The 27,944-nt window shown below is 40.5% G+C and overlaps 1 protein-coding gene across 1 annotated transcript in view; it reads left to right on the top strand.

Annotated features, from left to right (window-relative positions):
* The window catches only part of SLC35F1 (solute carrier family 35 member F1), a 256,649-nt gene that overhangs the window by 141,313 nt on the left and 87,392 nt on the right, over positions 1–27,944 (top strand). Inside the window, exon 2 of the mRNA XM_052781230.1 lies at positions 7,318–7,493. Coding sequence (XP_052637190.1) covers positions 7,318–7,493 — 176 coding nt within the window. The remainder of the gene's footprint in view (positions 1–7,317; positions 7,494–27,944) is intronic.

Here is a 27,944-nt window from a genome sequence, read left to right as displayed (position 1 = left end):
TATACATCATTTAAGTGCAACTGAAGATTTCAAAATAGTGACTCAGTAGGAATTAAGTGATGGAGAGGCTCGGTGTTGCGTGGGTTTCACTTTCTGATTTGTACATTAATATTAGAGTTACTCATATTCTAATGCAGTATAAGAGTTTAGCTGGGATTCAGTCTTTGGTATTTCACTGTTGCTCAATGGCTTGATGCTTATATTCCAAAAATATTTTAGGTTGATTTGTTCTTCCTTACCAGAATTATTAAAAAAATGTTTTGTTTAGACCTTCAAGACCATTATATTTTCTTGAGACACCATCTAGTACGATTGTGGAGAATGTACACTATGGGAATAGTTGACTAATAGAATAAACGTGGTACATGTGCCAGTGGTGTTATTATCAGTATATATGTGGGGGAACTTGGTTGCTGTTCAGTGCTATGAACATTTTATTATAGAATATTGTGACAACTTCTGTAAATTGCTCTAAAGCAGCGTGCAGCAGCTTTGATGCATTAGTTGAAAATACTTGCTATAAGCCTTACCTTATTGAGAGAAGCAGAGAGGACGGAAGGGTTGCATGTACCAACTTGTAGAATTTCTCCCCTGTGTAACAGACATGTCAGAATAACGGGAAAATAAGAAAAGATAAGTTTCTGTGCAAAATTAGTGTAGAATCGTGTTCTCTAGATGCAATCGATTTCACAGCAATGCAGGACTGATAGGAGGCTTCATATGCTTAAGACCTATTAGAAAATATGCAGCTTTTGCTTTCAATGAGAGTTCAATTGATTGTCCTGAAAAAAAGTTTTACCAAATGTTGTTAATTTATTCTTTCACAAGCTGCCTCTGTGTGCATTAACAGCAAAATATGTAAGCAATGTCCATGTCCTCATTAAGCAGCCATTCAAATGCGGGGTGGTGTGGGAACTTCGGAACTCACCCACAGTGGAAGAAGCTACATCCAGGGGAGGTGGGGGGGCAGCTTTGGAATTGGAGGTTTTGACATGTGTGCGGTTCCTGCTTTTCCTACGGTAATGTGTGTCAACCATTTCTGTAGGTGGGGATAGGTGTTTAAGATAAGACTCCACATCCACCTTTAAGCATTTAAATACATTTGGCTGGATTCTTACAGGGGCATAGCTTCAGCTCACTTTAAATCAAAGTAAAGTTTTTAAGACCTTGTTTTATTTTTCCTTGCGCTTTTATAGAAACACACTAAAATGCAGTCAAGTGAAGAAGCTTGGCAAAATCACAGTGCTGTCACAGACATCATCAACTTCGCTATGGCATAGCAGTAATCAGTCTCTAAATGAAGTGTATCTGTTATTTCTTTTTTTAAATACACACTTGGAACATTTGGAGTGATAACTTTGTATAGCAGTCATTACCACCACGGAGAAAGCGTGGTCCTGCCCGCAGGCCCGCTCTAATGGTGCTATGGAGCAGTCTTTACAGATGTGTTCCTCCAGTGAAATCTCAGCTCAGGAAACAGACTGCCAGTCACTCATCTGCTGGAGCCTGTGGCATGCTGAAGGATTAACACACCTCATGCTAGAGATTAAAAGTAGTGGTAGTCTCTGTTCTTTACCCTCTGAGGTACACTTTAACTGATGCAGTGGGGACCTATCGGGGGAAAGAGGCCAAATAAAGTACAAAAGAGAGGAGAGAAAGCAATTAAGTTAAAAGAAAACTGACATGGAGGGTGCTTTAAAACAGGATTTAGTGTCAGAATAAAACAGGCCTGAATGTTTAAATCACTTGGCCACACTCTGCATGTCACTGGTGCTCCAGCGTACAGCAGCTGTGATTGTGTGGCCCCTTCTGAATGTTGTATTGCATTGATTTTGTGTCATGAATGGAGTTCTAATGTTCTGGGGAGGACATGGAAATGAACTCATAGTCAAAGGTAAATGTTTTAACTTTATGAAAAATAATTACTGGAGAACCTGAGGATAGCTGTTTAGTACTTTATATCATGCCTGTGTGTATGTGCTAGGAACCAAGCACTAACTTCGGAGTTCTTTGATGAGAATGTCTGCCTTTAGAAGTTTATGGCATTATCATGGCTGATAAACAAGGAGAAACTCAAGTAACAGAAATTTCCACGTGCCTGGAGGAACAAGTGAAAATGATGCACAGCAGCTACCAGCCCAGGCATTTGAACAGAATTAAATGGCTCCCAATGTGAAGAGGCGGCTTTGTCTTCTGGCTCCACTTCTAAAGAGGCGATAAAGAAGTATTGTTTAATTTCTGTTAGGATATCATGAAAAACCCATGATACATGCCTAGCAGTGTGACACCTGGAGATTTAGGAGTAATTCTCACCTACTTCTTACTTCACAATACCCGTCTGACTCCATAGGAAGTGTTGGACAGATTAACTAGCAAGCATGGCTACAGTGAAATGAATTTGATTGGTTCCAATGCAGGATTTTAATTCAAGCAAAAAAAATCAAGGAGCAGGCCCTAAATTGCTGGTTTACAGGGAAGAATGTCTTCTATTTGCTCTGTATTAGTGAATGACTATCGATAGGATGAGGAAATAGTCTCAAGTTGCGCCAAGGGAGCTTTAGACTGGATATTAGGAAAAATTTCTTCACCGAAAGGGTTGTCAAGCATTGGAACAGGCTGCCCAGGGAAGTGGTTGACTGACTATCCCTGGAGGTATTTAAAAGACGGGTAGATGTGGTGCTTAGCGACATGGTTTAGTGGTCGACTTGGCAGTGTTAGGTTAACAGTTGGACTTGATGATCTTAAAGATCTTTTCCAACCTAAGTGATTCTACGAATCTATGATTCTCTGTGTTCATGAGATCAAAATTTAGAGACAAACTGAAGATCTTCACCTGTTTTAATTTGGCTTCAGAAGATGCTGTTGATCTTAGTGAGGGAAAATGGGATTTTTGAAGAATTGCTTTATTTTGATTTACATAGTACACAAGTAGAGAAATAGAATAGCACTCAACTGAAGAGAAATTGGACCCTGAAAGGCAGAAAACCTCACTTTTATAAAGCTTTTTGTAGAGACTCTTTTTGGTGTTCTGTTTGAGGGCCCTCAAACCATACAGTTTTTCTTCAAGATACGAATGAATGTTGCTTCCTTAGTGAATGAATGTCCTACTGAAGCCAGCATGATAGACTAAGGGCTTAGGGAGGAAATCATCCTTTTTGCCAGTCTTTGAGTGGTGGAGGATATGAAAACCAACAGGGAAGATGTTGCAGATAGGAACCATGTTGCATATTTCAACAGTACTATGATATTTAGGAAAGATACTAATGAGTGTGGGAGATGACAGCAGTGAGTTAGTGGCTTTTTGCTCTGTCTAAAGGAAGTGGTAGGTTTTCCACAGCCATTGAAAGCTTCTTTTTAATGTTTGCTTGCTGCTGCTTCTTCTTCTTCTTAAAAAAGAACAGGTATGTCATTATTCTTATCCAGGTATTAAAGGCTCAGGAGCCAAGACTCTTGTATTATTAGATCATTGTTGGCAGGAGAAATTAAATACAGGTAATGCTACCAGGCATTTTCTGTACAATTCAGGTATCTTACATTGGTTATTAGGGTTATCCAAACATTGTACTATTCTTTGTTGCTGCTGACATTGTCCCTAACTAAAACAAATAATTTAAGATTTGTTTCTACTTTTCTGCTTGGGGAGACATGAGTTGTTCTCTTCCACTCACCCAAGGTAAAAATCAGCATTTTATTGATCTTGTGCTTTGATTTCTCTTATTTGTTCATTTCACCTGTTTTCCATGGTAGTGGTTAGTGTCTGTTGCAGCCCACAGTGATGAGGCAAGGGGAGCATACCAAATCTTCTGTGCTGCTACATGTCATTCATGCCTGTAGTCGACATACCTTTAGGTATGGCAGGAGAGTTTAATGTGGGCATGAACAGTCTTAGGAATAACTATACTGTATAAAATGGATCATCTTTGCTTGAAGTCTGAGCACTTCATGGACATTTGAATTAGTTCTGCTTAAACATCTAACGCTACTCTTTGCACTGACAAGATAAGAATAAAAGAAGAGATGTATCTTTCTATGTCATACATCATCTGTGAAATGTTTAACTAAGTTCTGACTGGAAGAGGAACACAACATCTTGATTTCAGGATGAGTTTTCTTACATAATTAAAAATACCAAATGTGTGGAAAAATCAAGAGACAAGCAGTATGTGTTCCAATATCATTCATGCAGTCAGTATTTTGAAAGCCGGTGCCATTGACAGTACTACTTGCACTGGTCTTCCACAAAGTAGTTTTCTTTGTTTTTTACATTCTGTTCTTATCCAAAAGACAATTTTTACTTAAAGGCTATTTCAAGCCACAGAGATTTTACTCTGATCCACATCCAACCTTTATCTACAGACTTGGAGGTGTTCAGGTTCATAGTCTTGATTCTTGTCCATGTCTGTTTTTACTGAACTCTTAATTACCCTTTGTCTTCATTGATGACTTCAGTAATACAATAGTGAATGGAATTTTTGACATATTTTGTAACTGACAGAAGACATAGAAAGCTATTCTAAATGACTTCTTAGGAAGAAGACCATAAAATTTGAATTACCTTGAATTAGCTTCTTGTTTGTATGTTTATGAAATGTAAAATATAGAAGCTGACGACAGGCTATATATATATAAGGCTGTAGACAGCTGCTTGAACTCTTTAGGAAAACTACCACTTGTAGATGTGGTTGAATGACTTGCCAAAGGATCAACTGTGAAAAAAATGTCTGTTTTATAAATTGCAAAATGGCAATGGCAGAATCAAAATGTACTTCAGAGAGGGCTATAGTTATCATATACAGCCTTGAAAAATTACCTGGTGTTTTTCATTTTTTGTTGGTTGGATTTTTAATACAAAGGTCAGTACTGCCTGGTTAGGCCTGCTGACACACCTGAATATAGAGAGCTGAGATAAAAAAGTTATGCCTTTTATAAGAGCTCATCAAACTTCCCACCAGTCTGAAAAAATGTAATGATTAGTGATGTCCAACAGCTAACTGCCACATGGAGCAAGGAATATATTATTGGGAAAATCCTTTCATGAGTGAGGATATATTGAGCTTTCTGTTAATCTAAGTAGGATCCAAGATGCTTCTTTCCAGAACAGATGCAGTCCCACAATGGATGTAATACAACATTAGCTCATGGGCATAGCTGAGATATAGAGAACAGCTAATAACCACCCGCATCCTGTGTAAAGCAGGCATCACATTTAGAGATACAGATTTGCGAACCGTTAATTTACTAATGAAGTAAAACTACAAAAATTGCAGTAGGCGAGAGGACAGCCCTGTGTGAAACTTCGTTGCAGGAGAAGGACGTAGGAAACACTATCCAACTAAATGAAGTTTACGAGATTAATATGTGGATTTAAATTGCAGTCACTATTCAAATTTCCTATTCCACATCAACCACATAGCAGGTAACGGCAGGAACTGAGGATTAATAGTTTTGGCAGCATTCGCATCGTAGTCTCAGATGTCATCTCTGTGGAGTATGTTTGTTTCCCATGGTTATGTTTCACAGTAGAGTGAGTAATGTGAAAGTGGAGGCAGCAGTTGCGGAGCCTTACTTGCTACTTATCCAGCAGTCTCCCGTCAAAACACGCGGTTTAGCACAATAAAGTTTGTTCTCTTACTATCTGTGTCAGGCTGTTTGTCAGCAAGGTATGTTAGCTGAATATAGCTACCCAGCTTCCTCTGCTTTCCACTGTCTGTTTGGTTGAATCACGCCGTGAGTGACACAGAGACACATTAGTGGGAGGATTGTTTATGAGAAACAGGGAAACAAATTTGACACTTGAGTTTACCAGGAAACTTGTTGCAGGAGCAGAGATGCTCATCGCTGCCGAATACGCATAGCCGAGGTCAGGGAAATCTGTCAGGGAAAGCAAAGCAGCCTTGAAGTAATTTTTTTTAACTGTCAGGCAGAGGAGAACACACATGAAGTATTGTTACAGCTGAGCAGAGTGCTGCCCTCCCTTGTCTACTCCCTTAGGACTGCCTGATCCCCTTTCCTCGTACCAGGCTCTAACGAGACACTGCAGAGCGTGCTCCTCTCCCACCTTCCCGTCTCCTTCATGGGTTCCCCAGGGACCTACAGCCCCTCTTTTCTGGGGGCTGGTGACAGCGACAGCAGCAGCCGGCAGGGCTTGGACTAAGTGTCCCCGTTGGATGTCCTTTTGCTCTCCCTTGCAGTCGTCGTGCTCGCTCCTCTTCCAGGCCAACACTTTTGCATTTCAGCTTCTGCATGGGAAAGCGTAGCTGTGGAGCAAGCCTGGTCAGCATGAAAGTACTGACACGTGGGGAATCTGGGAAACCTCTTAAGGGTAATTTAAAAATAGACATATTCCTGTGCTGTGGGTGTAGGAGATCCAGTGACAAAAATTGGAAAAGGAGGATTGTTTGGATTGAATTGGGCTGTGTGCTTAGGTAATAAATTCTGTGGGAAGAGTAAAAGAGATGAGGATAGTTGGAAGGGAAAAGGGATTTCAGATATAGTGGTTTCTTGAGTAAAGAGGAGAAAACTATAGGAAGACAGAGAACATGCACAAAAGGAGCAAGTATCGGACACCTGTGGGGAGAGAGAATGGGGAACGTTGTTATAAGGGAATGCAGAGGAGGCTGGAGATCAAAGTCAAGGAAAACAGATTAAAGCGAGAAGCCAAACCAGAAAATGCATTTTTAAGAACCAGGAGACAGGAAGGGAAAAAGTGGAACGTCCCACTCCTGCCGAACAGAAGAGGAAGTAAGCTGTGACAAAGATGAAAGAAAAGAGACATATATTTGCATGGTAGATGGAAAGAATAGTTTGTATGATGAGATGGAAGTGAAATGAGGGGAAGGAAGTTATACGGTAGATTCACGTTGATGGTGAAACACAATAAAATCCTTTCTCTGCTTTTTCTCTGTGGCTACTAAGTCTGGGAAGAGCTGTGATTCCCGCTCTGTCTGAATGATACTCCTGGGTCTTTCTGTTAGGGAAGATACTCAAAGGAAGCACTGCTGTATTTTGGTTGGTTTAAACTATCATTTATCCTTTGTGAAATGTGAAATGCAAAATTAAATGGTAGAGATGTACCATCTGCTGTTGCTTAATACGTGAATAAAAGCTGGTGTGTTTGGGCAATGTTTAAGCCGGTGATAAGAGCAGAAATAATGGAAATGTTGTCGGCTACACCCAGCAGATCCCTCATTGACTGAAGCATCATGTTTCTTCCCATGTCATAGCTCTGTCGAACATGATTCCTGGAGGAGGATGAGCATTTCCTCCTTGACGAAGAGGCCGAGTGTTTTATGTCTGTGTTTTTCTCATTCCTTTTAGGGATCTCTTGCTGTCTGTGGCGCTTGGCCAGGTACTCTCCCTCCTTATCTGTGGCATTGGTCTCACGAGCAAGTATTTGTCAGAAGATTTCCATGCCAACACACCTGTTTTCCAGAGCTTCCTCAATTATATCCTTCTATTCTTGGTCTACACAACAACGCTAGCTGTCCGACAAGGTAAGTGCCTCTGAAACTGTTTTGTAGAAAACAGCGAGGATAAAGGCTTTTGCAGAACAACAAGAAGCAATGTGATTTAGACACATACCCCATTAACTTTTGTTACATATTTATGTTACCTAGTAATACATATTGGATGAACTGAAAAAAAACAACAAATCTTCAGTAGCAAAGAATGAATCAGCAGATGTCGAGGATAATGGTGCTACCTAAAACCAAAAAGAAACATCAGCACTTTTGACTTCCTAACTGTTCTTATGGGAATGCTCGTCTTACACCTGCCTCTCTGGCACCACAACCACACACTCGGGGTTTGTTTTGGATTTAACTGCATGCCTTGCTGGGAAATATTAGTATGCTTTACATCTTATATAGGCTAAGGAGAGCTCAGATGCAAGCAAAGAAGAGCTTGCTAGTTCTAGTTGCTGATCATGGCAATTCAATAGTTTACCTGTTGTTAGAAAAAAATAGCGGCCAATTTTTAGCCATTGGGAAGTAGGAGGTGAAGGGAGGGAATTTGGGATGCTGTCTCTCTGGGGTGCTGTGTGGGCACAGCAGCCTTATAGCCCTGCCACTGCTTTGGGACAGGGCCTGTGTAACCAATCTGACCTCCAAAGTGAGAAATGCATTATGGTACACTTTAGTACTGTGTATCAAATGATCCTCTGTTCGACAGTCTATGCATAATATAGGGGGGGTTGTGCCTTTCCTGCCCATCCCTCCCTTTGAGATTTCATGTCTAGATGAGGTGTGGGAGGTGAATGCATTTAAGTACATTTCTTACCCACTCTTTTTTTGTAGTCGTTTTATTTATTCACCTTCACAGAACACGTGGATTAGAAGCAAAATAAAAGAGCAAAAATATCATGTGCTTTCCTGACTTGGCTCTCCTGACATAAGGAGGGAAGGGCTCTATGGAGAAAAAGAACTACAAAATGTATTAAGCTGTGGTACATTTATCAGCATACTGAGAGGTTCACATTTTCTTACAGGAACAAATATATTTGGTTTGTTCTTTGATGTTACATCTTTTAATGATTTGGGAACAACCCTGAAGCTTAAGTTCTTCACTCACAGTATGGTCTTGTAGTACAATACTATAAAGTGTTCCAAAACAGCAAGGACTTCATTTCCATGCAAAAAATGAACAGTCAAAAATATACTGCTGTGCTCCAGCACAAAGCGCTTAAATGTATTACAACTTAAGTTTTATAAACCTTGGTCTCCATTGACATTTTTCAGAAGCGATGAAGGCCAATCTGCGGAGGAAATGTCAGCTCTTATATAAGGAGAGATTGCTCAGGCAGTGTTACGCTGTCTTGGTATTTCAGTTTGTGTAGGGGGAAACATCACCACGTGCTTTGCTTTGCAAAAGGTTTAAAACTTGTATTAGTAGCATCTTTCTGGAGAACTGTGTTTAAAAATAATTCTTCTGAGTGTAGGATTGCCTAGATGTTCACAAGTTCTGTCCCAGAAATGTCCTTCTTGGGACTGATTTAGATACTGTGGAAGCCAAGTCTCTATGACTTTTAAATAGATTTTACTTTTTTGAAAATGCTACCTTGTAAGAGGATATATGGGCCAGCATACTGCTGTGCATTACAGGGGTTTATTTAGAATAACATTTGACACCTGGTATATATCGACATTTCAAAAATGCTATCAAGTGCTCTGTTTTACACAAATAAAAATATGTATTAAAACTGTACTTTATTTTTGTAAATAGTTTTCTGTTCAAAAATATAGTTGTGGGCTAAAGAGAGTTTGTCAGAGCTATCTGCTGTGCCAGTGAGATAGATTTGGGAAGCAAATGAGGAAAGTGTTAGGAATATGTGAAAAATACTTTCTGGACAAGTGAGGAGGATTGGGGAATGTGTTTGAACAGGCCTGCGGTTGAATATGGACCATACGAACAACCAGAGCACAACATAAAGGGTACCAGTGGAATAGTCTGGAAAAGGAGCTGTCAAAAAAAGAAAGACAGTTTTGTCCAAAAAAATCCAGAACAAAATTGGCTACAGAAGCGATGAAAGCAATGATCCAGGCACTCAGCATAACATTCCTGCTGGATGATATAGCACTACACAGCCAACTCATTTATTCGGCATTTAATATTGCCAAGTGATTGAGCCTGACATTGTCTTTTGCTTGTGTATTTATTCAAATTCATTATCTGTGTTTGTTCCACTAAGGCAGTTTTTCTAGCAGCTCTAATCGTTTGGCTTCGTTAACAGATAGAAATCACATAATAATGATATTAATTTTATATGGGATGATTCTGTTCTGAGTGCTGGGAACATCAGAAGGCTTTTTTTCCAAGTGTGGTTCTCCTACTCTGTATGCAAGATTTAAGATTCTTTAAATTACCCTCTTTCCCCTTCAGAAATCAAACCATCATAAGTTGGCTGGTAGTCAAAAATAACTGCATCCCTTTGTCTTTTTCTTTGCTTGCTTTCTTAATCTCTGGTGTTTTTGCAGAAATGTACTGGCTAAGGAGGCATCACTTGAGGTGGCCAAAACCACCCTTAACTCACTGTAGGACTGAAAACTATAATTTCCTGGGACATAAGGAACTCCTCTTTCTTTAGAGGCTTCTTCCAAATTTTGATTTACTGTGGATGCCCTTTGGCTTAGCCTTCCCTCACTGTTCATCTTCTCACCCTGTATAAACTTCCTGAGTGAAACTGAAAAGGTAGAATTTGCACTAGTCTCTGAAAATCATCATTAGCAGATGATTAAACCTCCTGATTCCTGAGCTCTTCTGACTAAATCCTTCTGCAGTGAATCCCCAGCTTCCAGCAGCTAAAGTTAGTCCATAGACACCAGCAGCTTCCACTACTTTTTATATTGTGGATCAAGATGGTTTCTTCCAAAAGAATTTTATCACAGCCCTTTATTGAGTGCAAAAATTAGGACTACCACCTTGCAATGAATCCACACATGATCAGACAGTATAGGAGATGCACAAGTCCTGCAGGTGCCAGAATCTCTGACTACTTTTAAGTTTCATTCCCATGTTAAAAAAAGAAAAAAAAAAAAAAAAGAAGGAAAAGCTTGTCCTGTTGCTCTAGATGGGGAACCGGTTTGAAGGCAGTAAAAGTGGACTCAACAGTTTTAAGCAGTGAAGTCCATGTGAGCAAGGCTTTTCATCATTATTGCAATTTTGTGCTCATGACCAGAAATAAGCAGTGACAGAAGTGTTAAAGGAGATCTGTTCTGGTGAGATTTTCATATGAGCCTTAAAACGTGGATACTGCTCAGGTAGTGGTCATGAAAAGGGAAAGAATTTGGCCAAACTGGGATTTTTCTGATGCAAAATCCAACCCCCTTTTCTGCCAGTTGAACTCTAAAGTTTCTGTTAAATGTGTCTAGAAAAGTCTCTCTTTTATTCTGCATATTTTAATGCTAATTCTAATTTTTTTGTTGTTGTATGTAAATTTAAGTTGAACATATTATTTCCCTGAAGAGGTGAGTGCAGAGGCTCTTCACGGTTGGGAATGCACATGCTCAGGCATGCATAGATGCCAGTAGCCACTTACCCACAAATACGTATCCACTAGAGCTTCCAGTCCAATGGTCATTAATGCACCACTGCTGAGGTCCGAATAGAATACTTTAGCAGTTTTCTTTGTATGAGAACAATGCTATAAAATTGATGTCACTAATGCAGCATTATGAGGCAATGACTGTCATTATGTTTTATCTGGCTCATATGCCAAAAATTTAATAGGTAATAAGGACTTCCTCAGTTCTTTCTCTTGAGGTAACTTCCTCTCATGCCTGTTGTGTTCACAGCCAAAACCTGTATTTGTCCGTGGTAACACCTCTGAGCTGAGAAGAAGGTTTTAACACGTATTATCTCAGCTCAGTAACCCCGTCGGCAGAGGATTCTGCTTAACAGAATCTTGTCAGGACACTTCCAGATACTCCTTTGGGTTGTGTGTTATTATTAATTGAGGAAAGGAAAAGCCTTGGCTATCAGGAAGAAAAGCCTTCTCTCCGTGAAATGGAGTTATGGGACATCAAGCTGGTGGAGATTAGTTTTAACACCTTAAAAAGCAGTAAGTGGGAAATTGTCCATAGTGGACCAGAAGGTGTTAATTACTAACAGTCAACATGGGTGCAAGCATCAGCAGCTTGCCACCAAAAATAAATTACTTCTAAAAGCCACCTCACATATGCTACAAATGAAAACAACACATCTACTAGACATCATTAAAAAAAGAAAAAATATGAAACTGCTACTTTTTGTTATTCTGGAAAACAAGAAATGTGGGAGCAGTAAAGATGTCTTTTGAACAGAAGGGAACCATGAAGCCTTAAGGGCACAGCGAGCAGGGCTCCACATTGCAAGCTGTTCCTTTAATTTTCGTGCAACAAGTTACCGAGTATTTTCAGCCCACCATTACTGAGGGCTGGCAATAATTTGCTAGTTCAGAAAAGTTTTTATGAATCTGTGTATGTGTGGATGAATTCTGCTTCTAGGCTAAGTGATGAGGTTTTAGCATATGTCAATGGAAATACGGTTTTCCCTAGAGTAACTGTAATGTCTTAGATTTGACATATCATCAGATGTGATCTGTGCCCCCGAGTCAGCTAGAGAGTCCTGTGAGACTATGAAGGATTGCAGTCCTGTTACTGGAATATCATTTTTTATGCATTTCTATCTAGAATTGGTTTATGACATTAGTGTCTCAGTCACATGTAAATTCCTGATTTATCTGTTATTCAAATACGTATCTCCATTTAGATACATGAACCTACCCTCCTCCCCACAATCCTTCCTACTTCCCCCAAATTGACTGAAACAGGCTAACTGAAGGAAAGTAGAGCACAATATAGGAGTTGCTCTGTTTTGCTGCCGTGCTTGTCAGCTATTTATTGAATGATAGAAAGGGTAAATGTCTCTTTTTTTACTCAATCTCATTCCACTAGCAATGTTATATTAACACAAAGCTAGTATTATGCACTTAACTTAGGTAGATCTACCAGAATTTCTTCAATATTAACAACTTTTTCTTGTCGACTGCCCATAATGACATGCCTGGAAAACAAAGAGAGTACATGATATAAGCTGATCAAACTATATTAGATATAATATACTTTGGGCAATATGTGTTGTACCATTGAGATGAAATGTCTTCTGGAAAGGCGTCGATCCCATCAGCACTTTCAATGAGAAGCCTTCAGAAATACAGGACTTTGTGTTCGCCGAGGATGACAGGGAGTGATTTTGATTAGAACAGAGGCATTTCATCATCGTTCAGCTTCCGAAGTATGGTCATGCCTCTGTTGTAGAACAAAGAGCTCGGTTATCCCTCCAGTGCCGAACAAAACCTGCGCAAGCTACAGCCAAGCAGCTTTATGGTCCTCTGCCTGCGACACAAGTGGTCCTTGGTCCCTCAAGGCGACGACCCAGCCCACACGCTGGCCTGAAAACGCATGGCACGTCGCAAAAAGTAGCAGCACTCCCCTTGAAGCGCGGGGGGAAGGCATGTCAAGCTGGCCCAGCTCCTCCTGGCCGTCCCGCTGCAAGGGGCCAGGCTAACCCTGGGTTGTAAAAATGAAATATGTCGGCGAGCATGGCTTGGGACCACTGAAAAATAATGATCTTTCAGGTCTTTGGTATTCTTACGGCAGCACTGCAGAGTCTCCCTGCCGTGCTGCGCTTTGCAATCTGCAGTGCACTTTCTCCTAATTACTCTGGGCTTCTAATTAGGGATGCCAAACTCTGTGGGATATGTTTATTATGAAAATGGTCAGCCACACAGTCCTTTTGTCTGGGCTTTGAAAAGCCCTTTTCATATTCAGAGGGAATTCTGTACTTTAGGAGGAATGAAACTAGAATGCTGGCTATTTACAGGCACTTCAAATTGCGGGGATCTTTTTTGTAATGTGCAATTTTCTGTTTTGGATAGCATGCTCACAGGAGCAAGAATTATGACGTGTGACGCGTTCGGGATTTGCCTATCACATCATGGACACCACAGCAAGCTAGCTAGAAAAAACCAGTAGGACTAGAGCCAGATTCTTGTTCAGTCCCATTTATATAGTCATTGTGTTTGTGTTTGTGTTTGAATTTTCCCTCTACTTTCAACTGAGTTTTAAAAATTTTCTGCTCTAAAATGCTGAATGCTGCTGCTCTCTCTACTGCATGAACCTTTATTTTACTCCATAGATGGTTACAGTTCAGTGAAGTGTTAAACTTTTCCTGTATGTATAGTTTCCATACAGGACTTTGGGATCCTATTCTTTATGATAGTCTCCCAAACCCACAGAATTTCCCTTCCCAGTCCAATGAAGTCTTCTCACATTCTTAGCCATAATACAGAAGCAGATGCAATTTCAATAGAGTATGACTTATTCCACATAGCTGGTAGGAAGGCAGGGTAAAAAACAGACCATGTTGGTGATACAAATGCAGGGTTAAAACCAATAGACTTGACCTTTCTGTCCTTTGCTCTGTTTTGTTTTGCTGTTCCTAGTGGAGAGGTTGGGTGTTTTTTTCAGTCCTCAGGGTTTTTCATTGTCAGCTGTCCTTGTCACACTAGCCAGCAGACAGACGCTTTCTGCTTTGGCCCTACTGTTCCTTTCCACCCACACAAGGGACCAGGCATCTCAGGGCTTAAGTCAGTCTTCATTTTCATCAGGTGTATTTTGCTTTGCCAGCTGTTTAGCAAGGTATGAATAAACACTGACAGAGAGGAATCCTGGCCCCAAATGTAGTGAAAATGTGTTGGCCGGTAAAGGCACAAAAGCAACCTCAGCCCTTTCTTTCTAGTGTTTTTATTTCTCAGTTCTGTGCTCCTGATTGTTAAGTTAGGCACCTGCTGTCCGAACCCACATCACATGTCCCGTGTTACAAAATACGTGTCCTTCTGTTAATCCTGGCCAAAGCGGCACAGTCTATCCTCTTGCTTCGTATCATTGGAATAAATCATGTACATCCCACAGCACATACAAAGTGAAAATTGGAAAATACTGTTCCTTTAGGGTGCAGGTGGCAGCAGTTAAGCAGGAACACTGTGTGTCATGGTTTAATGATGCAAACACTAATACACTCATGATGACCCCAGAGCAATAAAGGCCAGGCCTAATCAAGCATTCATGCTGTAGCATTCTCTGTAGTAGTATCTCATGATCCCTGATGCACCTCATTCAGTCCAGAGATGCCTCTGGTTTTACTAAGTTGCTTTCAAAATAGCTCTGCTGCTCAAAGAAGTATCCTTTGTGCCATCAAAGACAAAAGAAGCTGCAAGAGGGCATCAAGCAAAAGGACAGGAGCACCTCATTTTTCCTATGCCTGCTGATGCAGACAGGAGGACAAAAAGAAAGGGAGATCTCTTACCATCCTCTTGACCTAAATGAAGAAATGGGAGGTCTTGTCCGCACAGAGAGGAGAATTTGTACTAAGGTTGCATGTGAACGAGGGGTACCTCTCCTTGCAACGAAGTCCCTGGAGGATTCAAATCAGACAGTTCAACACACAGATGCTCAGGTCACTCTCAGTTCGGGAAGTTCAGACCTGGTCGTGTTTCTGGCTGCCAGGTTTATGCCCTCAACCAGTTTCTTCTAGAAGCAGCATTCAGATTTGCACCATGGTTCAAAGACTGGTGCATATTTTATGAGAGCAAACCTTACAGGCACTAAGTGCAGTGAGCGTAAAAGGGATGCCAAGCTTTAGGCTGGCTGAAGTCCTGGGTGATGGACCATGTTTGCATCAAGATGCTGCATCATCGCTGTGAGGCAATGTCTATACTGAATATACTACTTGAGAATAAGGCAGTTTTACCCTGGAGGTAAATGTACATACAGTTTAGGAACATTTAGCCAGATGTGGCCATTCCGTGCCAGTAAGTCCATAAATAGAATCCACAGATGCAATAAAATGGGAGGCAATGCAGTTATTCAGCTCACAGCTGCAGCATCACAGGTAGCTAGTGGAATTTAGCAGAAACAACAACAAAAAAATTATCACAGTGTGGCATTTTATACTGTGATGCTTTTCTTGGTGGTTCCAGCACCTAAATCTGAGACTTGGGGCAACTCTGCCACATATTTGCATTTATGTTTGGATCAGGATTTAGATTTTGTTGCTGAGCCTGTGAAGCTCCCTCCATGCACATTTTTCCAGGAGCCATGCCAGCCTTTGAAACACAGTGCTAGTCTGAACACAAGTCTGTGAGTACCTGTTTGAGAAGATAAACCTCGTCACTAGAATGATGAGTGGGCAGGCTCGAGGAAGCTCTGAGGAAGTGCAGTTTGAACACTCGTGCATCTTGCTGCTTGATTTGCATCCCCATCTCTGCAGCTGCCATTACCTGTGTTTGTATTTGTACCACAGATTCAGATAGGGGCACAGATGTTGTAGGTAAAAGAATCAAGGCTTCTGAGCATGTGGAAGCCAGGCATTGCATGGTACGGTCCTGGAAGTGCTCAGATACCATGGCAGCGAGCACTTACCAAGCTTTGAAATTTGGTCCACAGTATCAGAGTACTGTGCAGGGGTGAATGTGGTTCTCAGTAATTTTATTTGAGGGTAAAGCAGCTCCCTATCTAGCCTAGATTGCCTTACAGTATGTCAAATAATAAATTGTCTCTCAAGGGTGTGAGCTGAATCACAAACAGTTGATTTTCTGTAGAATTAAGGGATAACTGTCCTTTGTAGTGGTAGTATATGTGTCTGGCTCTTCTTCTTAATACATAAACACCTCAAGTGCTGTTTACAAAACCAACCATCCCTTCCCACCACAATGAGGAAAGTTAATGGTTCTGATACAATAGTGTACCCTTGATCCTACAGCTGTAAGCAGAATGCAAGGGTTGTCTCTGCTACTTCATGCAGTATCAGTATTTGCCTGTGATTTACTGAATATTTAAACATTCACCAATTCAAGCAGCTAGCCAGGGTAGCAGGATCCACATTCAGCACACGTAGCTCCAGCGTTCATACGGGAGATTTGAAGTGTGGTTACAAGATGATAACTGTATTGCCTGAAGGAGATAAGTCCCGCTCTGCCAGAATGGTGCTTTGTATGTAATTAGTGTAAAAATTCAGAGGAATAGAGTTTATCCGTGCGATCGTCTTTCTCATTAAAAAAGAATCATAATGAAAGAAGAAAGCGGTCCCTGCAGTGAATTGGATTGCCTTCCTAAGTTTTCATTAAATCAAAGACTCAGCAGCATCCCGTTTTGCAGAGCCCAGTTGTAAACTGTACACAAGACTGGCAGCAAAGTCCCTATGAAGATCACATCCTTTCTGAAGTTTTGGACGTGCAGTATATTTCTCTTACATGGGAAATAGTCCACCTCTCCAATTTTTTTTTCTGATTTCATTAGCTTCTGTTAACAAGATGGCACTGGAAAGAGCAAAGGGCATATGTGATGCTTCAGGTAACTCACAGCCACAGCTATAAAACTTAATCTAACTAAACTGCCTTTTCTAAAATAAGCAATATGAGACAACATGAATCAAGGGAATAAAAAGTTATGCTAGTGGGAAAAAGCTCTATTTTCAACCAAGATTTAACACAAGCAGTAATTTCCTCTTCCATCATCTCCATTATTACCAGGGTAATCCATATAATAGTTGTAATAACTAAATACATCTTTCAGGCAAAAAATATACAAATATCCTATGTTTTTCCACCATTTTGTAAGCATGTTTTTTCCTTTATATTTGGCTGAGCTGTTCGCCATAGGCATATGGTTACTTGGAACTCCTGTTGCATTTCTGGGTGACAGTGCTATAATAATAATTGCAGCTTCATCTGAAAAATTGTTTACACATTTAGGACTCAATGTAAAAGCTGCAGTTGTGCTGTACGCTCTCCCTTCTGCTCATAAGCCACCGAGCCCAGGCAGAAGCACCGAGTCACTTCTGGAAGATGCTCAGAATTCAGGGACCTGGGGACTCACCTTTTGGCTTAGGTCTCCCTTTGGCTGCAACTTTGCTTCACAAACCCTGAGGATGCTTTAAACCCAGGTCGCTACTGAATAGAGCAGCTCAGGGTCATTAGCAACCAGACCTGTTAGAACCTCTCCCTACCTTATCTTTCCTGATTTAGCATTAAAGAGAAAAGGAGAAGGATAATATATGCCGTTTAGCAGCCTCCTCCATTTCTTGCACACATTTCCCTGATGGGAGGAGGAGTCTTTGAGGGAAGGTGGGAGCTTTGCTGACAGAAGTAGTGAGCGCTCCAAATACACAGAGGAGGGAGAGACCATGTGCATGTCTCAGAGGAGCACTTATCTGTTAGTTTTCAGTTATCTGACAGTGACAGTCAATTCACAGGGATATTTTTGTAACAGTTACAGAAACATAGCAAATGAGGTTTCAAAGGAAAATTATGCATCTGTACCTTTTCTGAGTTGAATATTCATGAACTTGCTTCTGTGCAGCTACTAGAATATTTACGCAATATAATTTGTCCATGCTCCTCTGATTATCTGTCTGCGATCTGATACTTGGTTTTGTTTTGTTTAATTCTAAAGGAGGTTTTAATACCCCAGGGTAGAGGTGGACTGTCACTGCTTTAATGAAATGGATCTGCACTGATTTGGAGCAGTGATGAAGGAGTGAAGGAGTTGCATGTTCATGACCATAAATTATGATATCTGCTGTTTGTTTTCATTGCTATTTGAAATCTTTTGTTTGAACGTGTTCTTGAGTGTCCTATTAAGATTTCAGCTGCTTGGCGTACAAGAGGAACAACTAGTTAGGGCCCTTATTTCCTATGTTTGGCACGTAAGAGGTTTGGCTCCATTTTAAAGGACCTGTAGTGGTTTGCCCTCATGGAGGGATCCTAAGAGGTTTTCCATGCACACATACATATATATACACATGCACACATATATATACACGTATCCAAAACCCCCTATGTATTATCAGTAGAATTTATTTTTAGTATTATTTTGTATTGCTTATCATCTCAAGATCCCAGTGAACTTCAGGTGTTCCTGAGCTAGGCTTCATGCTTACTTGGACAGGTGTATGATAGGAAACAGGCCATGGTGTAACCAGAACATCTCATGTCCACTCACAGCTTTTACATCAGTTCAAAGAGATGAAATGCCATAAAGGGGACAGAAGGTTGCCCATAACCATGCTTTCCATGTGAACCAAGTTGCCAGTGACCTCTTCCCAAGCATGCCCTGAGGTGAATTCCTGAATGCATGGACACTGATGAACGATCCTATGGAGTCTTTTGTAACAGCATGCTGAAACCGTGGGTTAAATTTTGTGTTAAGACAAAAGATGTCTTGTGTTAAGACTTCTGTGTTAAGACTGTATTCCAAAGCTGAAAAGAGCAGCAGGAACATTTGAAGGACTCCAGTGAATTTCTGATGCCCTCATCACTGAGCCAAACCTGGTGTTGTAGAAATGCTTGTTGGGAACTGGTCCCTGGAGATAAAAGGTCTGAATGGACTTGGCCATTGAGCCCGGCAGCCAGCAGTCACTGGGTTGAAATCACTGGATCGAGTGCTTTCTAAGAAAACCAGCTAGCTGAGGGGGCAGCAGGCTGGCAGGAGATGAAGTTACAGAGGCAGCTGCACAGACAGAAGTCTGAGTGTGCAACATATTTTTAAGCAGAGGCTGGAAATGGTCCTGCCCCAGTGCACTCCTGAATGCTGGTATGTGAGGAGCCACAGCATGTCAGGTGGGCAAGGTGGAGAAATCATGTCAAGGGAGAAGCACATTGTACCAACAAGTGTATGCCCTGGTATTTTAGTTCCTGTTTAGATGATAATGTGGTTGGTATACATCACTGTCGTGTCCCAAGTGACATGTTCCTCTTCCCACTGGTGTTTTCCTCCTCCTACGTCAGACTCTGCCTCTCTCTGTGGGAAAGTGCCCTACTGAGGATGTATAGGGAAATTAATAATCACTGGAAGTTACTGAGCAGAAGCAAGACTCTAAAACTTTTCTCAACTTTTCTCCCCACACTGCAGCTGTAACACTGATTTGCATGGATAATAATACTTGGGAATGCTTGTGGATCTGCACTGTGTGATAGTCTGAGATCTGCATGCTCAAAACCACCTGCTTTTTCTTTGGTGAATGGGGCATTAGAAATGTGGGAATTCAGTCACTTTTAATTTAGTAAGGATTTTGAATGTGTTTGTTTCTTCTGTTGTTATTTGCTTAGAAAATATAAAATAGGCTGTCTTTATCAGAAGAATATTTCTCTGAAGTATGGAGCAAAATAAAACTGATAAAAAAGAAAGTAGGGTTCTTTTTTCTTTAAAGGATATGGCACACTGCAGAAAAAAATGTGGTGTTGTTTCAAGGTGAGAGAATTCAAGTCGTATCTCAGAACAGCTTGTCTTTAAGAAGACAAATGACAGTATTTACGATAGTATATTCTCCAATGATATAATGACTGCTGAATAGAATCCTTTTTCAAAATAAAGATGACACTCACCAAGAGCTTTTCATAATGCAGCCCATTGAGATAAACGTAAGATACAAGGCAACACAGAAGTTTGGACATGTACACACAACTACTTCTTGCTGTATATGTTTGCATTTCCATTAACAGAAATGCATGATTGCAAGGAACTCCTAGAGGGTCTGTGAAAGAATTGCACCATTAGTATGCCCTGACGATAGACACATTTCTAGCAGGGCTGACTCATTTCATACATAGGTTGTTTCAGTGTCTCTGTCTATAAGGATTGTATCCATGCCTAAAGCTGCATAAAGACATACCATCTTTACAGCTGATTAATTCTTCTTTAAAATCATCTAGATGTAAAAACAATCTTGATTTAAAAGCAAGATGCTCGTTTCATTTGTCAAGCAGTAAAGACAGTGATAGCCCTCTCCATGGAAAAAGGAGGGGGGTCTAAAATGTAGAGGTGCTGTGTCAACAAACTTCTATAGAAAAGCACAGCTTTGCATCAATAATGATTTCTAAGCAAATGTACACAAGCATTTAAAAAGACATTTATAAGTGCATGCACCTAAATTTCTAAGTTAAACAATCTAATAAACAAAAGCCAACTGACACAAGAAAGAAAATCACATCTTTCAAATTTAAACAGGATGTTTCTTCCTAAAAGTTTCACAATTGCCTTCAATTTCTGTTACATACCCACCTGATAGTACAGCAGCAACTCATTCCTAATTGGAAGCTGCTTAGTGCAAATTGTCAGGTTCTATCAACTTTCCTTCTCAATTTTTACAAAAGACTCAGGGTTTTAGTCCTTGTTAATATATTTCATATTTTGTCAGTAATGTGACGAAATGTCATCTCCTTATTTCTTAATATTTTGAACAGTGGAATAAAAATGGAAATTCATTGTCAGCTGTCTCTGTCATATTCATTGGAGAGGCATTTCTTCTCATGCGTTTGATGAGGCTTGTGCTTATTTCCATAATTTCCACTAATCCTGGAACAGTCTATCTTCTGTTAATGACAATATTGAGTGATAATCTGCTTGAGTATATTTCTTAAAAAAAAAAAAAAATCTGTCATAGTATTAATATCTGCCACTCTTGCTTTTATTTTGTACTTTCTTGAGCTCTGTTTAATATGTTTTATGAATTTAATCTGTTGTGTACTGAATAGTATTTAATGGGCTTGACAGATTATTGGTTATAGATATAAGCAATACTGAAAAGAAGCAGAATTTTTCATGAAAACCGGGGTATTGTGAGAGAAGTTATTGGCAGTTCTAAAGAGCTGTAGAATTAAGAAGTAGCAGATGACAGGATCAATAGCACTGATGTTTGTCATTGCCTTTTGCAGTCTCACAGACAAAGCTTCATATTTGTTAGGTTGGAACTAATTAGTCGTAGGAGCCAAAATTTATGTCTTTAGTGAAGAGTTTTGAGCAAATTATTGATAGTGATTTTCAGCTGAAAATCATATCCCATATCAAGAGTTTAGCTGCAGAGTGGCTTTCAGGAATAAACCATTCCCTTTCAAGGAATTTAGTAAACTAATTTCTTCATTACACATTATTTTTATTACCTATTAACATTGCTAACTTCAAAGCAGTAAGCTTTTTAATAGATACACTGATAATAAGTATTTCAGAGCTTTAAAGGATTGTGAGAAAGGGTTTTTTCACTTTCTTCCAAAATTATATCGCCTAGTGAAAAGTATATGATCATAAAAAGTAAAAAGACCTCCTAAGTTAAACTTGCAGCAAACATCGTGCGACCCAATTGAACCACCGCATCAGCAATCACCAACCAGTTCTAAGAACTAGTATTAGAAACATACTTTCTAGAGATAATACATAGATACAAGAAATTATCTTGCAAGGGGTTCGATTGGGCGATTTATGTTTCTGTAAATCTTTGGCTAAGAACAAACAGTGCTTCCTCTCAAAGGAGGGTACCATCTAGTAGGTAAGGAAAATATGGCGAAAATATGGCAAACATCAGCAAGTTGGCAGACATCAGCAAGGTGGGAAAGCTCAGGAAACGCACGTTTGCTCTGGAAACTGCCCCTGCACCACAGGAGCATCCTTAACAAGCGGATTTTTTTTGTTGTATTGGGTCATTCGCTGTGCCCTAAGCACGAGGCTGATAGGTGTGTGGCAGGCACCTGTGGCTGAGTTGTACAGTCACAAAACAGGCATCCCACAGATTGTGGTCAGCATTTTCTGCTGAGTAAAGAAAACACAGGAGTGTTTCCACCAGTACTGTCCAAGTCCCTCCCAAGACCTGCCTAGGTCATTCTTCCCCTCTAGTCATCAAGTGTTCCCAGCATGGGAGAGTGATACTCAATTAGCTGTATGTCACTGCGAAGAGGATATCACTGAAATATCACTGCTGGAACTCTGTTTTTGCTGTTATGGTTGAGAAAAGGACCCTCTGGGGGAACTGCTGCGGAAAGGGACTGCAGAGAGGAGCACTTCAGTGGAGTAGTTCCTCGAGGACATTTTGTGGAGAACTGATCTTGGTTTTCCCAACTCAGAATGGCACCAGTCACAAAGCGACACTGCTCAGTGATCATCTCTTGTACATGCTGTGAACTGCCACTCTTTCCAGCGGTGAAATGGCCGAGAGGAACAGAAAGGATTTTGGTTCCAGCATGTGGAAGTAGAAATCTCATTCTGTGATGTGTCTGTGATTTGCCTCTGTCAGACCCAACAACCAGGCACAGGCTGTGGTACCATACACTCTGGATGTCTGAATTTGCTGATGGCACAGGCTCCAGATGGTTACATGGTGGCTGGCTGTTTGGACAGTCAGGTTTGGTTTTTATATTATTACAAAGCAGACCATCCCTATCCAAACTGCAAATCTCTGGGGTTTTTTTGGCAGTAGCTCAGTTTAAGGACAAGAGTTGATGGCACCCCTTTCTAACTGTTTGGCTCCCTCAGAGAACAATTGTACAGAGAAAAATTGTCTTTCGATCTTGTCCAGTTGCAGTTGAAAAGACAGAATGAAATTAAGGCTGAAATAGAGATGGCCATGAGTTTGAACATGGAATTTACGTTTAGGATTTGGATGGACTGGGCAGAAAGCAAAGTACAGCAGAAAGTGATTTACTATTTTAAGTTCAGAACGTAAATACAATACGATCTTCATGTAGCCTTCTGGGCAATTTTGGAGATCGCATACAAAGAAATCTGTGAAGGGTTTGCCTGAACAGACAGACAGACATGTAAATCAAGAAAACAAAGCTGTAATGAGCAGTGGGAGCTGAGACCAAAACACTGATGTAGGCTTGCAGAAAGCTGAGTGAGTCAGCATGCCTGGCGAACAGCAGTTCTCATCCTCTACTTAATTTGAGCGCCTTGTGTTGCATCTGTGATCAGAGGAATTCCCTGCTGATTCCATTTTTCCCTGTCATACCAAAATTATTTTTATGTTGCTTGTCCCTACTATCAGTGCCATCCAAAGCTTTGTTTCTCTTCTGGTTTCTGATGGTCTGATTTTCTTTTTTACTGAGTCCTTTCGGTAGCGTTAAGCTCCACTCTCTGCTTCTCTGCCTTATCCTATAAGCATTTTGGAATTTATTCCAAATATTGCCTATAGATGGAAAATGCTTCTCAATTGATCACATCTTTGAAACTATCCTCAAATGATGCATTTGATTCTGAGTAAGGCGATAGCTTCTTTTCCACCTGCTCCATATTAACATGTCAGGAACAAATTTTATTCTAATACAGTTTCATATGGATGCAACTTATTTACTATTTTTAGGAGGAGAAATGAAATGAACATCAGAGCAGCAATAGCAGGTTGTACAAGGCATGCTGTTATCAAAAGAGATGATACAGTAAGACTGAATTCTGAGGTCATTTCTGAGGGCTTTTGTCTGAAAGAATCATAGTATAGAGAAGTATGTAGTATAGAGCAAGAGAAAAAGGAAAAGAACCTGCATTTTATGAGGTGTTTCTCTGCTACAGAGCTGCATTTTCACTACATCAATAATGGATTACATCTATATCTAAAATACAGGCAGAAGTTGAATGAAATTTCACAAGGATTTGATTTATGTTTAAGCTGTAATGAGAATTTTTCATACAGATGAATTCTGAGAAAACAGACTATTTTGAAGTCAGGCATTTTATTAGTGCAGAAGATTCTGATCAGCTTTTGAGCTATGTGCTCTAGTAACACAGACAAATTTGCATCTATCTTTTTGAATTATAGTAAATATAAATAGTAACTTATAGAGATTTGATGATTAAACATTTCATCACAAATGAAATCGGTGCAGTTAGTCTGAGCAGGATAACCTTTTCATAGCTGCTGCCATGGAAATAAAACCAATGAAGTTGTATTTGAAAGGTATGCCCCTTGTGGTTAGAATTTAGTCAAGCACAGAGTCTTAGGGAATTTGTAGTTTCAATGCTGGAGAGCAGAGGTTCCTGGAAGGCAGTAAATCACATCAAAAGCACACAGATTATCTATCTGTCCATCCATCCATTACTGTGGTAGCTGAGTACCTTTAAAAGCTATTTTGTTTTAGACCCCATATGTTCAAATATATTACACAACACATTTAAAGTGTCAAAATTCTATTTCTAGCTTTGATTCAGTGTATAACACTGAAGAAGTTGTTTAAAGTATAATCTTATTCTTGTTTCTCTGCTGTGGACAGGAAGGAAAATCATCAGAGGTAGTGAAGCGAACTGCCAAAGATTGTGCTTTGTGCAGAATAGTGCTGCCAACTTTTATAGAACACTTTTGTAGTTTAAAGGGATTCATGTTAATATATCTCTGTTTTTTTCTTTAAAACCCTCATTTAGTTTTGTCAACTAAGAATATCTCCGCTGAGTTTTACGAGAACTATGTTTCTTACACAGTTGCAAAGAAAAGTGTTCAAACATGGAATCTCAAATTCTTTTTATTTTTAATCTCAAGTTTAGTGTGTTCAGCATAGTGTGATTCTCAAAGCTCGCTCTCAAATTTTGAATGAGATATCTCCTTGAAAGAAATTTTTGAATGTTTGTGGTTGGCTGTGCTGAGAGCAGTACATGCCTGAGGGATAGATTCAGAAGTTTGCGGCTCTTAAGAAGAGGCAACATTTGCCTGTGCTTTTCTTAGCCAGAGCAAGAGAAAGTAGTGACAAACCAGAGGAAAGATTATCGTGAACAGTGCTGCTAGTATTATGCTCAATGCATAACAGTTTGCCCACTGATCCCAGCTTTTAGAAGTATAACAGACTGTACAGCCTTCACTGAGCGCAGAGGAGTCCCATGCCACCAAAAGCACACAGCCTCCTTACGCACTGTTACGGTGGCTCTCCGCTCCCTCCACTTGTTAAAGGAAGAAAGCCTACTGGCATCAAGTACAGCCTATGAGGAGGACAAGGTGCTATTTGCCACTTTTGATGGTTATCTTGTAGAACAAACTCTTAGGAACATACTGAAGTAGTCATGTTTTCCCACATGACTGCTATGGGTTGCCCAGCACTCCAGCTGGAATCTGGTATCAGAAGCCCCTTCAGGTCTTGCAGCCTTAGTCTTGCAAAGGGTAATGTGGATGCAGCTATGCGCTGGATGACATGCACTTCCAATCCAATTTAAAAGCTCCCTTTCAGTCTTTAGTGGCTCGATGCCCCAGCAATGGGTCCAGTCGTTCATTTCTAAAACCAGCTGTAATGACTTTACCATCTCGCCCTCCCACTCAGCAGCAGTATGTGGCAATGTGTTCCTTCCAGTAACAGATGAATCCTCATTTCCTGATTCTGGATGATCACCATCAATATTTTTCTGTCTGGCCTTGGCAGACTGCCTTTCGTCTTCTGACTCCAGTAAGTGAGCAGCCCCTCCTTCCCTGCTGTTCCCAGTTGCCTTGTTAAATCCATCATATTAGAAAGCTCAATTGCCGTGGTAACATGGAAGAAAAGCCACCTGATCAAGAGGCACTCCTGTGTTTCCATTTTACACTTTCCGCTTGGTTCAAATGCCCCACTGGCAAGTATACCTAGCTTGTTGGAAGACTGCTTCCCCTATTGAATGAAATAGCAACTATCCATTTTTTACAGCTCTGTTTTGGTATAGAAAGCGGTAGAAAAACATTCAACAAATTCAGATCCTTCTTTCTTATACCACATATACACTTCGAGGTTCACTTCCATAATATTTTGCCTTCTCCTGCCTTCTTTTACTCAAAGAGCTAATAGCATCATTCTGAGATTTCTCAATTTATCTGTAATATGACCTAGAACCTGTGAAGCATTCCACAAAGCAATATCATTAAGCTGGTGTGTATCCTGCCTAAAGAGATCTTCTGCCATTTCCGAGTCTAGATAATGGTAGGGTCATGTCTCTCTATTAGTAAGAACAAATTCACAAAGTAGAAGATTAGAGAGTTTTTAATTTTCCAGTTGAATATCTCAGATTGCTCTTGATGTCTGACAAGGTTGGGCACAGCTGAAGGAACGCCGCTGGAATTTTAAATGACCGTAGAAATGAGAAAAAAACCTTCTGGTCTTTTCCATCTTCAAACAGGAATCCAGAGTGATAATGCTTTCCTACTGTAGCTGCAGGATTAGACATGACTTAAGTTGGCCCTACAGCCAGGTGGGAATGTTCCTATATCCTATTGTCTTCACTAATTGTTTACGAATTAGAGCGAAAACAGAGCACATGGAGGTTGGCTTTGTAACGCCTTCCTTTAGACAAAGCCAGTGTCATGGCATGGTAGTAATAATACTGAAATTTATACCACCCATAAACCTTTTATAGTAGTGTAATTAGTTGGGCTATTAATACTACCCAAGCTTAGCCTTAGTTTATTGCTGTGAACACAGCTTGTAATCACATAAATGATAATAAGTAATAATGCTTAAGGGCACTGTATAAAGCCAAGCATTTTAGTCTTCTCTAGTGAGTGCTCTTTCTGAACAAAAGTAGGGGATCCTACAGCTTTCCTCTCCTGTGGGTACTTACTTGTATGCTCTCCTTAGAGGGTTCTCTAATGGAAAACAAGGTCATAAAACTCCTGTTCTTCTCTCACTTTCTCTAATCTGACTCTGCTGGCTTCTGTGCTAATACAGGTGTAAATTAGGCAATAAATAGCAAGAAAGAACTGGATTCAAAGAGTTTGGGGACTATTTCTGCAAATCAAAGGTGTGCTGCTTCTTCCAGTGTTATGCTGTTCTCAGTAGGAGATTATTCAAATCGGCTCCTTATTGCCTTGTGTTCCGTGCTGTTTTATAGAATTAATATTAGTCTGTGATCAGGACAATATTTTGGGGAAGAGAAGATGCAACTTGTTTGTCATTTACAGTACCTTGGTGAGTAGAAAGGAGAAATGTCCCGCAGTTAAGGAAAGCGTAGCCCACTTTGCAACACGTTTCTAGGTTGCTTCTGTGCCCTGTGGAGAGGAGTCCGGAGGGCTGCTCCCGTTGGGCGTCACTCCACGTCTCTAGCAGCCTGCCCAGTTGGCCTACACCACCATCTCATGGGGTTTCCTGCTGTTTCTGGACCTCTAGTGCAAGTCAGCTGGTCCAACCTCAATGCTGTTGTTTAACTCCGGTGAGAACAGGGTGTTCACAAAAACAAAATGGGTATTTCCTTGTAGCGTTAATAGCCAAAGGAAGATTCACTGTGCTAGTGAGCAGGCATTTGAAAGGAGTGAAACAGGCCAGGAGCTAACTGCAAGCAAATTGGTCAATGCTCATCGTCCAACCAGAATAAAATTAAATTTAATTAGGCTGCCTGGAATGACTGCCTATCGGTCTTGGGCATTCTTCCCACATTAATAATCTAATGACTTCAGGGAGGAAAAAGAAGTCACTACTGATGACTCAGTTTGAAAGGAAATTAAAGGCATGTTTTAAACAAAGCGAAAGGTGAGAGACAGAAAATGACCCAATCTGTTCCACCAGCCCTGACAGCACCCCCAGCTGCAGTTCAGGCGATAGCGGCCCCCCCATTTTGTACGAGCCCCATAAGGGCAGGGCCGAGCCGCAGTTTCGGAGGCGGCTTTCTGCATCCCTACCCCCGGGGCCAAGCGCTGCCTCCCCCCGG

The sequence above is a fragment of the Harpia harpyja genome, chromosome 3 (assembly GCF_026419915.1).
Source record: "Harpia harpyja isolate bHarHar1 chromosome 3, bHarHar1 primary haplotype, whole genome shotgun sequence".
NCBI lineage: Eukaryota > Metazoa > Chordata > Aves > Accipitriformes > Accipitridae > Harpia > Harpia harpyja.
Note: the sequence above shows the minus strand (reverse complement) of the source record. Positions and strands in the feature narration are given on the sequence as shown.